This window comes from Nerophis ophidion, linkage group LG19, assembly GCF_033978795.1.
Source record: "Nerophis ophidion isolate RoL-2023_Sa linkage group LG19, RoL_Noph_v1.0, whole genome shotgun sequence".
Taxonomy (NCBI): Eukaryota; Metazoa; Chordata; class Actinopteri; order Syngnathiformes; family Syngnathidae; genus Nerophis; species Nerophis ophidion.
In genome coordinates this window covers 21,300,279-21,315,873 of record NC_084629.1, presented here as the reverse complement: position 1 = coordinate 21,315,873, position 15,595 = coordinate 21,300,279, and the positions used below count along the sequence as shown (strand labels likewise).

General features: G+C 41.1%; 1 protein-coding gene across 1 annotated transcript in view; it reads left to right on the top strand.

The window, feature by feature from the left end:
* The window catches only part of LOC133538166 (contactin-associated protein-like 5), a 309,867-nt gene that overhangs the window by 87,924 nt on the left and 206,348 nt on the right, over positions 1-15,595 (top strand). Inside the window, exon 4 of the mRNA XM_061879527.1 lies at positions 15,412-15,559. Coding sequence (XP_061735511.1) covers positions 15,412-15,559 — 148 coding nt within the window. The remainder of the gene's footprint in view (positions 1-15,411; positions 15,560-15,595) is intronic.

Below are 15,595 nucleotides of genomic sequence, written 5' to 3'. Positions count from 1 at the left end.
TGGATTTTGCATGCTCTCCCCGTGACTGCGTGGGTTCCCTCCGGGTACTCCGGCTTCCTCCCACCTCCAAAAACATGCACCTGGGGATAGGTTGATTGGCAACACTAAATTAGCCCTCGTGTGTGAATGTTTGTCTATCTGTGTTGGCCCTGCGATGAGGTGGCGAGTTGTCCAGGGTGTACGCCGCCTTCGGCCCGAATGCAGCTGATAGGTTCCAGCGACCCCGAACAGGACAAGCGGTAGAAAATGAATGGATGGATGGATGTATTTCCATGGCTAACATATATTGTTGTCAACAAACGGGGTATTATTTGGATGGCAAGTTTTTCACTTCAAATATTGATTTGTCATTCATTATTCTCATTGTGTACATATTTTGTTGTCTGCTGTGTAGCAGTGTGATATATAAGTTAATTTTAGTGCGGTGTGGCTTTTTGCTTAAAAATATATTTCCTCATCAAAAGTAGCATGCCACGTTACATCAAGCTATCGCTAACGGCGTTGTAACAAACCTAAAAGTAATTAATTTGATTACTCTTTAGTGTCAGGAACACTGTTTAGTATGATGATTTCAGTTAAAGTTTTTTAAAACAGGTCAGGAATGTTCCTTCAGGAGATGGCTTAAAAATGCATTTTTGAAAATAATTTTTTATATTCTTTTTACATTTAATTTTAGCCGTTACCAATTATGATCCGATACGATATCAGCAAGGAGCCTCTATATTTGTTTTATTTTGTAGTGTAGAATGTTGGAAAATGTTTGATCAAATATAAAGAATCAACAAAGAACAGTAGGTATAAAAAAAACTATTTTTAAATTAACTGTCTGGAATTGTGGAGTTCCCTAGGGCAGTGGTTCGCAACCTTTTTTCAGTGATGTACCCCCTGTGAAATTTTTTCCATTTCAAGTACCCTCTAATCAGAGTAAAGCATGTTTGGTTGGGAAAAAAAAAGAGATTGTGTTGTCTCGGTGGCATTGTGGTGACGAGTTGTTCTCTCGTGGGTGCAGCAAAGATGGAACACAGCGTGAGGGTAAGGATAATGCTTTATTTACACACTAAAGAACACATTAAAACCGACTAGGAAACAAAACACTTTGCATGAAGGCACTAACAAACAAAACAACAGAACTAGCGTGGAAGCTAGAAAGAACAGAAAGCGCTAGCGTGAGAACTAGGGAAAAGAACAAACAAAATAGCGTGGAAGCTAATCGAGTGCTAATAGTTACTACAATGCTGGAATGCGATGTCATCTGTTGCGTTGGAGCAAACAAGAGTCCAAGACTGAATGTCAAACTGAGGCAGGCATATATAGGGAGATAAATAATCGAGGGCAGGTGCGCGTGATCAAAGCAGAGACAGGTGACACTAAATGGGTAACTATGACAACGGAAACAAAACCAGGAAGTGCCACAAAGAACTGAGGAAGACAAATACTAGACAGAATGTGATAAACAGAACCAAAACCAGAATATGCCATGATCCAAGACGTGGATCATGACAGAGATAAAGAAGTAAAATACAGCACTATGTCATCAGTTTCTGATTTATTAAATTGTATAACAGTGCAAAATATTGCTCATTTGTAGTGGTGTTTCTTGAACTTTTTGGAAAAAAAGATATAAAAATAACTAAAAACTTGTTGAAAAATATACAAATGATTCAACTATAAATAAAGATTTTTACACATAGAAGTAATCATCGACTTAAAGTGTCCTCTTTGGGGATTGTAATAGAGATCCATCTGGATTCATCAACTTAATTCTAAACATTTATTCACAAAAAAATAAATCTTTAAAATCAATATTTATGGAACATGTCCACAAAAAATCTAGCTGTCAACACTGAATATTGCATTGTTGCATTTATTTTCACAGTTTAAGAACTTACATTCATATTTTATTGAAGTATTATTCAATAAATATATTTATAAAGGATTTTTGAATTGTTGCTATTTTTAGAATTAAAAAAAAAAAAAATCTCACGTACCCCTTGGCATACCTTCAAGTACACCCAGAGGTACGCGTACCCCCATTTGCCATTTGAGAACCACTGCCCTAGGGTAATGTTTTAAGCACACTCAGTTAAGTGGGGGCGGCATGGCGTAGTGGGTAGAACGGCCGTGCCAGAAACCTGAAGGTTGCAGGTTCGCTTTCCACCTATTGACATCCAAATCACGGCCGTTGTGTGCTTGGGCAGGACACTTCACCCTTGCCCCCGGTGCCGCTCACACTGGTGAATGAATGATGAATGAATGATTGGTGGTGGTCTGAGGGGCCGTAGGCGCAAACTGGCAGCCACACTTCCGTCAGTCTACCCCAGGGCAACTGTGGCTACAGATGTAGCTTACCACCACCAGGTGTGAATGAATGATGGGTTCCCACTTCTCTGTGAGCGCTTTGAGTGTCTAACAATAGAAAAAGCGCAATATAAATCTAATCCATTATTATTATTATTATTATAAGACATTCTCTATATATCATTCAGCAATAATCACGACTGTCAAAGTTATAATGTTAACCTGTGCGATTAATCAGGAAAAAATTATCACATTAATCATGTATAAAAGTGGAATAGTCCCGCATTTATGAAAGGTGTGTTGTCGTATGATCAGCGATCAGGTCATTGCATACAAGTAAAGGCTGGCGTATACTCTCGTGTCACGTAGATTGCGTGTGTGTGTGTCCCCCGCCCCCTGAACTTGTTTTATAGTTCCTCTGTGGGGAGTGGCGCCAGAATTGTATTTCTCTTCCAAAACACTAAGGGGCAGTGTCTCAAGAAGGAGACTTGTTCAGTGTTTTTCAACACTTTTTGAGCCAAGGCACATTTTTCTAATTGAAAAAAATCTGGGCACACCACCAGCAGAAAATGTTAAAAACCAACCTCAATAGTCTAAATCAGGGGTCCCCAAACTACTGCCAGGGGGCTGAATTTTTTAATTTCTTTTTTATTTGTCCGACCACTTCTATGTTAGCTACCTCTCTTTGTTTATAATGTCTATTTTCTGCTGGTTCTACTGTCTATTTTATGATGCCCTATTTTTGTTATGCTGCAGCTTTTACATATACTGTAATACTCAGGGGTGTCCAACTCATTTGAGCTAAGGGGCCACATGGAGGGAAATCCGTGCACATGCGGACCAGACTATTAAAATCATGGCATTAAAACTAAAAAATAAAGGCATCTTCAGATTGTTTTCTTTGTCATACTTTGGCCAAAAATAGAACGAAAAACATTCTGAAAATATGACAATAAAAGTATAGAAAAAAATACCCGGCAGCGGTAAAGTTTAGATCAGTGGTCCCCAAACTACGGCCCGCCAGCGTCCAAAATCCAGCCTGCGGGAAGTCTCAAGTTTTTTTTTTTAATTTGTCCTTTCCACCGCTTGTTACTCTTGGGGCCTCCTCACCGCTCAGGCAAATCATATTGTCTAAAAATGTATTTTCCCATCGATAACATGACATCACACTTTTTTTTAACACAATGCGGCCCCGTGTCAAAAAGTTTGGGGACCCCTCACCTAATTTGACGATATAAAGTCGTTCTCATCAAATACCTGATGCAATTAGTGGATATGACTCCCGACCATAACCATCCGTGCATCATTAATTCTCTTGTCTCAAAGTAGACTTACAAAGCAATTAACTACCTGCTGCCACCTACTGATATGGAAGAATATTGCATGGTTTCACTGCTGATCTCCAGACTGCACAGAGTTTCGAAAACAAAACATTATTTGCGGATTCTAATTATCCGTTTGCAAAAAATATTTTTTCGACCATTTAGGTGAAATTGCCTAATTTCCCACGGCACACCAAACAATATCTCATGGTACACTAATGTGCCGTGGCACAGTGGTTGAAAAACACTGGACTAGAAAAATTGTTGCAGAGCAGCTAAATGAACACTTAGCGTTTAACAATCTATGTGAAACCTTTCAATCCGGTTTCAGGGCAAATCACTCGACTGAGACAGCCCTCGCAAAACTGACTAATGATCTATTGCTAACGATGGACTCTGATGCGTCATCTATGTTGCTGCTCCTCGATCTTAGCGCTGCTTTCGATACCGTCGATCATAATATTTTATTAGAGCATATCAAAACACTAATTGGTATGTCAGACTCAGCCCTCTCATGGTTTAACTCTTATCTTACTGATAGGATGCAGTGCGTCTCCCATAACAGTGTGACCTCGGACTATGTTAAGGTAACGTGTGGAGTTCCCCAGGGTTCGGTCCTTGGCCCTGTACTCTTCAGCATCTACATGCTGCCGCTGGGTGACGTCATACGCAAATACGGTATTAGCTTTCACTGTTATGCTGATGACACCCAACTCTACATGCCCCTAAAGCTGACCAACACGCCGGACTGTAGTCAGTTGGAAGCGTGTCTTAATGAAATTAAACAATGGATGTCCGCTAACTTTTTGCAACTTAATGCCAAAAAAACGGAAATGCTGATTATCGGTCCTGCTAGACACCGACCTCTATTTAATAATACAACTTTAACATTTGACAACCAAATAATAAAACAAGGTGACTCTGTAAAAAATCTGGGTATTATCTTCGACCCAACTCTCTCCTTTGAGTCACACATTAAAAACGTTACTAAAACAGCCTTCTTTCATCTCCGTAATATCGCTAAAATTCGCTCCATTTTGTCCACTAAAGACGCCGAGATCATTATCCATGCGTTTGTTACGTCTCGTCTCGATTACTGTAACGTATTATTTTCGGGTCTCCCCATGTCTAGCATTAAAAGATTACAGCTGGTACAAAATGCGGCTGCTAGACTTTTGACAAGAACAAGAAAGTTTGATCATATTACGCCTGTACTGGCTCACCTGCACTGGCTTCCTGTGCACTTAAGATGTGACTTTAAGGTTTTACTACTTACGTATAAAATACTACACGGTCTAGCTCCAGCCTATCTTGCCGATTGTATTGTACCGTATGTTCCGGAAAGAAATCTGCGTTCAAAAGACTCTGGCTTATTAGTGATTCCTAGAGCCCAAAAAAAGTCTGCGGGCTATAGAGCGTTTTCCGTTCGGGCTCCAGTACTCTGGAATGCCCTCCCGGTAACAGTTCGAGATGCTACCTCAGTAGAAGCATTTAAGTCTCACCTTAAAACTCATCTGTATACTCTAGCCTTTAAATAGACCTCCTTTTTAGACCAGTTGATCTGCCGCTTCTTTTCTTTCTCCTATGTCCCCCCCTCCCTTGTGGAGGGGGTCCGGTCCGATGACCATGGATGAAGTACTGGCTGTCCAGAGTCGAGACCCAGGATGGACCGCTCGTCGGGACCCAGGATGGACCGCTCGCCTGTATCGGTTGGGGACATTTCTACGCTGCTGATCCGCTTGAGATGGTTTCCTGTGGACGGGACTCTCGCTGCTGTCTTGGATTCGCTTGAACTGAACTCTCGAGGCTGTGTTGGAGACACTATGGATTGAACTTTCACAGTATCATCTTAGACCCGCTCGACATCCATTGCTTTCGGTCCCCTAGAGAGGGGGGGTTGCCCACATCTGAGGTCCTCTCCAAGGTTTCTCATAGTCAGCATTGTCACTGGCGTCCCACTGGATGTGAATTCTCTCTGCCCACTGGGTGTGAGTTTTCCTTGCCCTTTTGTGGGTTCTTCCGAGGATGTTGTAGTCGTAATGATTTGTGCAGTCCTTTGAGACATTTGTGATTTGGGGTTATATAAATAAACATTGATTGATTGATTGATAGATACTGTGTCCTTTTTGTGAATAGTTACAATAGACAACAACCACAAAAACCAACATCTTTGTCCACGTTTAAAATAATAATCATCCAGAATCATCAGTTTACTTTTAATGGATGTTTTACTTATAAATCAGTGGAAAGTACATTCGTAAAGACGGACTGTTCAACTTCAGAGGACGCTATTATTATTTTCAACACTATTCGGCTGTTCGGGACACGGGACAAGAGAGATCTGTCATGTAATTGTATAAAAACACAATTGATAAACAACTATTGTTAGTCTATGTTCACATGTTCATAAAAATACCTTGCCTGAAAGAATTTTGACGGAGAATGAGAAGTGTTGTGTGTGACAAAGACGAGGGAGAATATGTGTCAGAATTAGACCTGTTGTTAGCACAAGATTGGCAATAAAACTTAATAAGAGCGTCAAGCTTTGTGACTCCTCCTGTATGCAACAACAGCACAACACGCTAAATAACACACATTCAATCTTTTTACAGCGCACCAAGATCTTAACTACGCTAGGTTTCATGCAAATGTTGACTCACTGTTGTTTTTTCCATACAATAAAGTCTGCACGCCTGTGTTCAACCAACTAATCACAGCTCTACGTTCTGCGAAGCTCGGATGTTTTGGGGAGTGCACAGAAGCCTTGCGGGAGGTACACTGTAAAAACGACAACTATAGATTTTATTCCATCCATCCATTTTCTACCGCTTATTCCCTTTTGGGGTCGCGGGGGGCGCTGGCGCCTATCTCAGCTTACAATCGGGCGGAAGGCGGGGTATATCCTGGACAAGTCGCCCTCATCGCAGGGCCAACACAGATAGACAGACAACATTCACATTCACATTCACACACTAGGGCCAATTTAGTGTTGCCAATCAACCTATCCCCAGGTGCATGTCTTTGGAAATGGGAGGAAGCCGGAGTACCCGGAGGAAACCTACGCATTCACGGGGAGAACATGCAAACTCCACACAGAAAGATCCCGAGCCTGGATTTGAACCAAGGACTGCAGGACCTTCGTATTGTGAGGAAGACGCACTAACTCCTCTGCCACTGTGAAATCCCAGATTTTATGGTTTTAAAAAAAAAAAAAAAATGGTAGTTGACTTGCCGAAATTTTTACTGTACAATAAAAGTTACGCCGCTTTTTCAATTTACAGTCATTTACTGAAATAAAAAACCTGCCATATATTTTATGTAAAAAAAAATATGGCAGCTTTGTCACCTGACTTTTACTCTAACTAGAGTAGGACTGTTTTCCCCGTTTACAGCAAGTGCTGTTAATTTAACGGCCATTGATTTCACGGTAAAAAAAAAAGTGGCATATCATTCGCCAAAACTTTACCGTAAAAATAACTGTAGCACTGTTTTTCCACTGTGCGATAAAATAAAATGGGCAGTCATTCATCAGAATTGTACAATATTTGTACTGTTTGTCAATTTACAGTAATGAAATTAAACAGTAAAGTAGGGTTGTACGGTTTACCGGTACTAGTATAGTATCGCGGTACTAATGAATCAAAAACAGTACTATACTCTGTCTGAGTAGGACCGGTTCTCCATGTATTTATTTTGTACGTTTTGACATTGCTGATTTTACGAGCAGAGGAGCATCTTCGGCAGCGCACAATCACAGAGTACTTACAAGCAGACACAGTGTGTAGACAGAATATAAAGGTGAAGTTATAACAACACTAAAATGCCCTCAGGAAAAGGTGCTTTGCGACATGGCTAGCTAGCTGGTAGCTAACATCCATTCGCAGTCTGCAGTGTTTTAGCTACTTCTAAATCACTAATCCCCATCTCCATGGCAAGGAATAAAGTAAGTTTCTTACAAGTATCATCCCTGCAGGACGAGGAATAGCTAAACATGCTTCACTAAAAAACCGTAGGAGGATACAATAGCACATCTGCGTAACCGCTAACAAAAGCTAGCACGCCTGAATGTGCCACGGGTGGATCTACACCTGACATCCATTGTAATGATAACAGTACATTAGCGTATCTAGTCGATACTACTGTGATTATATCGATATTTTTTAATCGTCCCAAAATCTTTTTTCCTTTGTTGAACATTCATTTTATGTTTATAAACACAGTAAATATGTCCCTGGACACATGAGGACTTTGAATATGACCAATGTATGATCATGTAACTACTTGATATCGGATGAATACCTAAATTTGAGGTATCATCCAAAACCTAATGCAAAGTATCTAAACAACAAAAGAATAAGTGATTATTACATTTTAACAGAATGGTAGATAGAACATGTTGAAACGGACAATAAGCAGATATTAACAGTAAATTAACAAGTGGATTCATAATTACTTTTTACAGTTTGTCCTTTATAATTTTGACAAAATAATAGAATTATAAATGACACAATATGTTACTGTATACGTCAGAAGATAAATTAGGAGTCTTTGTTTGTTTACCTCTGCGATGAGGTGGCAACTTGTCCAGGGTGTACCCCGCCTTACGCCCGATTGTAGCTGAGATAGGCACCAGCTCCCCCCGCAACCCAAAAGGGAATAATCGGTAGAAAATGGATGGATGGATGGATGTTTGTTTACCTACTACTAAAAGACAAGTTTTCTTGTATATTCACTATTTTATTTAAGGAAACAATTTCAATAAGAAACTTATGTTTAATGTACCCCAAGATTTTTTTTTAAATAAAGCCAATAATGACATTTTTGTGGTCCCCTTTATTTAGAAAAGTATTGAAGGGCATCGAAAAATACCTAAATACATTTTGGTATCGGTACAGAAATATTGATATCGGGACAACCCTACAGTGAAGATATGCTGCCAGTTTTTACAGTAAAATATCCAGATTTTGGTTTGAAAACAGGACTTGAAAACATCACAATAACATCACAATAACGCTTTTATGATGACTTGACTTGTTTTATTGAGAGAAAACAAGTTAGGAAACATGAAAGGGAGGTGGAATGTTTGACTTTAGAGGTTTTTTTTGTCCCAGCAGCGCAAGGGTCTTACTTGAAGCTAGCTCTAATGGCAATTCAGTGTTGGCTACCGCACAACGGCGGTCCTCCGGGAAAGCGCATACGTACGTAGCGCCGCGACCCCTGGCAAGGTCTCACGCTCCCCCACCAGCCCCCGGGCTCTCAAAGCGACGCGGCAGGGACGGGAGGGGGGGCTCCCGCGCGAATTTGTCCGACTACATAAAAGGTGGAAAATTCGTCCCCGGGAGAGCAGATCGGGCGAAGGCTTGAAGCCGTCTCAGGGTGACGGACGCACACGGAGGAATAATGAAGTCACCGCTGGGCCTCAGGGTCTCACCTCGATCCCCCCATGTCCCCCCGGCATTTTTTTTTTCCACACTTTGTCACCCCGCCGCAACGCGCGCGCCTCTTTCGTGTGTTCTTTTCCAAAACGTCTGGGCCTGTCGTGTACGGCTGTTGCTGTGGAATACTGATGACTGCTTGTTGTGAGGCCGCATTGCAGTTCTTGGAACAGACCACTTCATTAGCTGTTCCCATCAGGGACACCAGTGGAAAGACAGGATCCAATAACAACAATAATGATAATAATGATCATTAAAAGAAGCATTTATGCTACCTGCCTGGCATCTCTTTAACTGCTTTTATTCTTCTCCCTTCATTAATAAATAAATGGGTTGTACTTGTATAGCGCTTTTCTAGCTTCAAGGTACTCAAAGCGCTTTGACACTACTTCCATGTTCACCCATTCACACACTGATGGAGGGAGCCACCATGCAAGGCGCTAACCAGCACCCATCAGGAGCAAGGGTGAAATGTCTTGCTCAGGACACAACGGACGTGATGAGGTTGGTATTAGGTGGGGATTGAACCAGGGACCCTCGGGTTAAGCACGGCCACTCTTCCACTGCGCCACGCCGTCCCAAAATCAAGTACCTACTGTACTGTTTACATGTTGAAATACCCTTCAAAATGAATTTTTGGCAGCAACGAAGTGGTCGTTTGGGTAGATATTTGCTCTAAAAAAGGGTATTTCAACAAGTACCGTATTTTTCGGAGTATTGAATCATATTTTATTTTCATTTTACTCAATAGATCAGGGGTCGGGAAACTTTTTGGCTGAGAAAGCCAAAAAGCCAAATATTTTAAAATGTATTTCGGTAAAAGCCATATAATACTTTTTTTAACACTGAACAAAACTAAACACATGCATTTTTAAGTAAGACCAACATTTCTAGAGTATAATAGGTCTCTTATTCTTCATAATAACATTGTTATTCTGAAGATAACTGTGGAGGGGGCGTGGCCTGTGGGCCTGCAGCAAACTGGGGTGTGCCAGGACCAGCCTCGAAATCAGCGACAGGTGCGTAAATGGCCCACCTGGGCCTTGTTATCTAATCACCTGTCGCTCTGTTATTAGCAGCAGCCAGGAGGAGAGACGGGGTTGGGGCTGGAGCCAGAGCGCGAGCGAGAACAAAAGAGAAAAATACAATTGCTGATAAGCAACTGAGAGACTTATTGAAAAATAAAACAATATTGTAACCCTGAAACAGGCTCTCATGTCAGTGCTTGGTGGTCTGAAGAACCCCCAGGAGGGCAAGCCCCACACTAACCAATAATAAATAAATAACTTCTTATCATTAACAACTTCTTGAACAGGTGTGGTAGAAAACAGATGGATGGATTAAAAATGCATGAGAATGTTTTATATTTTGAACATTATTTTTAACACTGTAATGACAAGTGGAATTATTCATTACTTATCGTGTTAAGCAATGTCAGCTCAGATTTATCCGAGAGCCAGATGCAGTCATCAAAAGAGCCACATGTGGCTCGCGAGCCATAGGTTCCCTACCCCGGTTGTCACGTTTTACCTGACATATGAAACGTGACGAATTGTGGGTGGTGCAAAATCCACGGAAGAAGCTAGATGGCAGTAGAGTGTTCATCTTAAAATGTGATTTTTGGCAATTTTGTGTGTATATATGGCTATTTATTTGATAGGAAATAAAAGTAAAAGAAAACATTACTGACTAAACGGGTTTGGATACGTGTGATCATTCATCCTTTAAGAAGTGAAAATAAAAGAGCACACTTTTGCTGGACGGGTATGTGTACATGTGGCTGTTCGTTTGATAGGAAGTAAAAGAAAACTGCTGACTAAACGGGTTTGGGTACATGTGATCATTCATCCTTTAAGAAGTGAAAATAAAATAACACACTTTTGCTAGATGGGTATGTGTACATTTGACTGTCCGTTCGATAGGATGTTAAAGTAAAAGAAAACACTGCTGACTAAACGGGTTTGGGTCCATGTGATTATTCATCTTTTAAGAAGTGAAAATAAAAGAACACACTTTTGCTAGATGGGTATGTGTACATTTGGCTGTGCGTTCGATAGGAAGTAAAAGTAAAAAAAAACACTGCTGACTAAACGGGTTTGGGTCCATGTGATTATTCATCTTTTAAGAAGTGAAAATAAAAGAACACACTTTTGCTAGATGGGTATGTGTACATTTGGCTGTGCGTTCGATAGGAAGTAAAAGTAAAAAAAAAACACTGCTGACTAAACGTGTTTGGGTACATGTGATTATTCATCCTTTAAGAAGGGAAAATAAAAGAACACACTTTTGCTAGACGGGTATCTGTACACGTGGCTGTTCGTTCGATAGGAAGTAAAAGTAAAAGAAAAACACTGCTGACTAAACGGGTTTGGGTACATGTGATTATTCATCCATTAAGAAGTGAAAATAAAAGAACACACTTGTACTAGACGGGTATGTGTACATGTGGCCGTTCGTTTGATAGGAATTAAAAGTAAAAGAAAACACTGCTAACTAAATGGGTTTGGGTACATGTGATCATTCATCCTTTAAGAAGTGAAAATAAAATAAATACTTTTGCTAGATGGGTGTGTGTACATTTAGCTGTGCGTTCGATAGGAAGTAAAAGTAAAAGAAAACACTGCTGACTAAACGGGTTTGGGTACATGTGATTATTCATCCTTTAAGAAGGGAAAATAAAAGAACACACTTGACGGGTATGTGTACATGTGGCTGTTCGTTCGATGGGAAGTAAAAGTAAAAGAAAACACTGCTGACTAAACGGGTTTGGGTACATGTGATTATTCATCCTTTAAGAAGGGAAAATAAAAGAACACACTTGACGGGTATGTGTACATGTGGCTGTTCGTTCGATGGGAAGTAAAAGTAAAAGAAAACACTGCTGACTAAACGAGTTTGGGTACATGTGATTATTCATCCTTTAAGAAGTGAAAATAAAAAAAACACAGTTTTACTAGACGGGTATGTGTACATGTGGCCGTTCGTTCGATGGGAAGTAAAAGTAAAAGAAAACACTGCTGACTAAATGGCTTTGGGTACATGTCGGTACATGTGATCATCCTTTAAGAAGTGAAAGTACAAGAACACACTTTTACTAGACGGGTATGTGTACATGTGGCCGTTTGTTCGATAGGAAGTAAAAGAAAACACTGCTGACTAAACAGGTTTGGATACATGTGATCATTTGTCTTTTAATAAGTAAGAATAAAAAACACACTTTTACTAGACGGGTATGTGTACATGGGGCAGTTCCTTCGATAGGAGGTAAAAATAAAAGAAGACACTATAAAGTAAACGGGTATGGATGCATGTGATCATTCATCCTTTAAGAAGTGAAAATAAAAGAGCACACTTTTGCTAGACGGGTATGTATACATGTGGCTGTTCATTCATTCTTCAAGAAGTAAAAGAGCACACTATAGACTAAACGGGTATGGATATATGCGGTTATTCCTTCATTCTTCAAGAAGTAAAAGTAAAAGAACACACGTTGGACTTAACGGTTATGGATACATGTGGTTATTCATTCATTCTTCAAGAAGTAAAAGTAAAATAACACACTATAGACTAAACGGGTATGAATAAATGTGGTTATTCATTCATTCATCAAGAAATTATAAAAAATAAAATAAAAACAACACACCATAGACGAGATGGGTATGGGTACAGGTGATCATTCATTGTTTAGAAAGTGAGATAAAAATAACCCTATTACTAGGACAGGTATGGGTCCATGTGGCCCTTCGTCCTACAGGAAGTGGAAGAAAAAAGTTTTGCACTTTTAGCAGCTTATCGTCTTCTCACAAAGACTTATTTCTTCCAGTTTACATTTTGTCGAATTCACTGTAACTTTTCCCCTCATTGAACTCTTCTTCAACCGCCTTCTATCATTCTCAATTGTTCCACACCTCCGCCCCCGATGCAATAAACAGTCCAGTACGCACCTAACGCACTTGGGCTCCCCTTGGAAAGAAGGAAAAAAAGGTTATGAGGTGTTCTTTATTGCCTGGCTGTCGTCTGACATATGACTTTGGACCCTGAGGACGGACGCTGCCGCAACAATGATTTTTCCACTCAGCTCGCTCACTGTTTCCTTTGTGTGGATTCAGGCCGGGCTTTGGTCTTAGCTTGTTTAGCCGCTCGCAAGAACTCTTCTTGACTCTCCAGAGGCAAGGCAGGCCTTAAATTGTTTCCGCAGCTGCCGGATGGCTTGTTTACAGTATTTCTTAAAAAACTATATCTTCATTGTTTTCTTTAGCTCAGAGAACCCAGACTGATTAGGTTAGATTCTAGAGAGTTTCCACACTTGCAAGGGCGTAGCGTGCTTCTCTGTCAAGTTGGTCTTACTCGGTTTCTGTCGCAAAAAAAAAACGTTGCTCAGTTCTATTGAGGTTAAGCCCCAGAGCGATTCATTCTGTGGCAAGGGCCTCGTTTCCTTCTCTGGTGTCTTGGTCTTAGTTGCTAGTTGAGTTTTGCTTGGTTCTACAGATACTAGGCCTTATAGGGTTGGCTTATTTCCAATGCATTAGGTAGTTTTTCTAACCAGAATCAGAATCAGCTTTATTGGCCAGGTATTTTTAACACACAAGGAATTTGACTTGGTAGAGAGTGCTACCTTTATGCAATGGAAACAATAGGTATTAACTATTAACTAAAAACAAGTACTTTAATCTGTCAATGTGCAAGACCCAATGACAGATTAGTTCCAGGGTTATATCACAGCAAAAGGTCTGACACTCGGTGACTGTTTAGCGTTCATTAGAGTGATAGCCAGAGGAAGAAGCTGTTCTTATGACGGGTTGTTTAGGCGTACAGTGATTTGTAACCCCGGCCGCAGGGGAGGAGTTTGAACAGTTTGTGACCAGGGTGTGAGGGGTCTGCAGGGATGCTACCTGCTCGTTTTCTGACCCTGGACCGGTATGAGTCCTTGATTGGGGGGGAAAGACGACACGTTATTCTTTTTTGCAACCCTGATTGTCTGTTGCAGTTTGTGTCTGATCAAACATCAGATGGTTGGTTCTGTGACAACGGTCTGCCTTTCTTATCTGCTTAAAGAACACAGTTCCATTCCCCAGGAGGGTCCATAGGTTTCCCTCAGCTGTAAGGTTCAAGGTTAGGCTCCAAAATGTTTGTTTCAGTGTATTTTTAACAGAACCCAGTTCAGCTCTCCAGAGAGTCATGGGTTTTACTCTGTGCTATTTCCTTTGTTTGCTTCTCTAGGTACTCAAGGTTAAGGACCATAGAGCTTAGCTTTTCTTCAGTGAGCCAAAGCTTCTCCTTTCTGCTTAACATTAACCTAAAACTTCCAACTTGTTGGTGTGCGACAGTTAATTCCAGTTTTCAAGCCAGTTTGCTCACCAACCTTCCAGCATCCTTGTGTTCCAACGAGGGCTCCGTTTGGTTTATAGCGGTACAATTTGGAATAATAAACTCTGAACAACAAGTCATTACCGCACCATACAGGGGTGTTTGTTATTTTGATATCCCTAACAGCCATAGGAAAAAACATGGCCACTACACTGGGCCGAGGTAGCCCGTGCTGAAGTGTAGTTCATTCGTTTACCCTGTTTTCAAGCAGACATATTATACGTTACTCAGTCGTAAACAAAATGGTGCAGGAGCTGTGAGGAAAAGATAAGGGGCATAAAAGTGTTTTTGTTTTGACAGAGGATCAAGTGAGTGGCAAAAGCTTTCCAGAGCCGCTCAAAATTAAAGTCAGAGCAACAAATCAACACATTAGGTCTCCATTTGAGGGAGAAGACACATTCAATAAATTGGGGAAGCGTTGGCAAGACTCCCGATGTCTTCCTTAACGGCTGCACGCAGACCTTCGATTATCCAGCAAGAAGCAGCCTGCCTGCCGTCTTTAATGGCGTTGCCTCGGATATGCGGTCTGACTGTGAGCTTGTCGGTTTGCTTTGAGACGTGATTCCGTTTGGATTGAATATGTCACCTGGTTGGAATCAGTTAGCGGCATCATTAGTCTTTGCTCGAGACTCTATTGTTTTTTTTCAGTCCGTGTCCTCTTGGCTTTGCCGCCAGCTGGCGATGGAAAAAGACAAATGACGCTTTGCAAATGTGCTCCGTCGCGTTGTGTTGACGAGAAGCAGAGTGGACATGAGAGCGCAGGCACACATAAAAGAACCACATGTCGATTTGTATCTTTCAGTTAGTAATACAATAGAAGCGTACTGTTCAAAGGCATGGGGAAGATCTCGCCATCAGGTTAGCCTCTATGCCCGCTTTTTCTTCCTCCGGAAAGAATGTAGACTTTTATTCAGGCCGTATCTTTCATTTTCATCTGAGCATTGATGACTTGTCCCCGTCTGACGTCTCTCTCTCTCTGATTCCCACAGAGATTTGTTGGGAACGTCAATTCAGAGGGAGTCGTCCAGAACAAGATGTCCCACTCTGTGAGGGCTCGTTATCTTCGCTTCGTCCCCCTCGACTGGAACCCCAGTGGCTGGATTGGTCTCAGAGTGGAAGTGTACGGCTGTTCATACAGTAAGTAGGCTCTTAACCTGCTAGCATAGCCTGTGT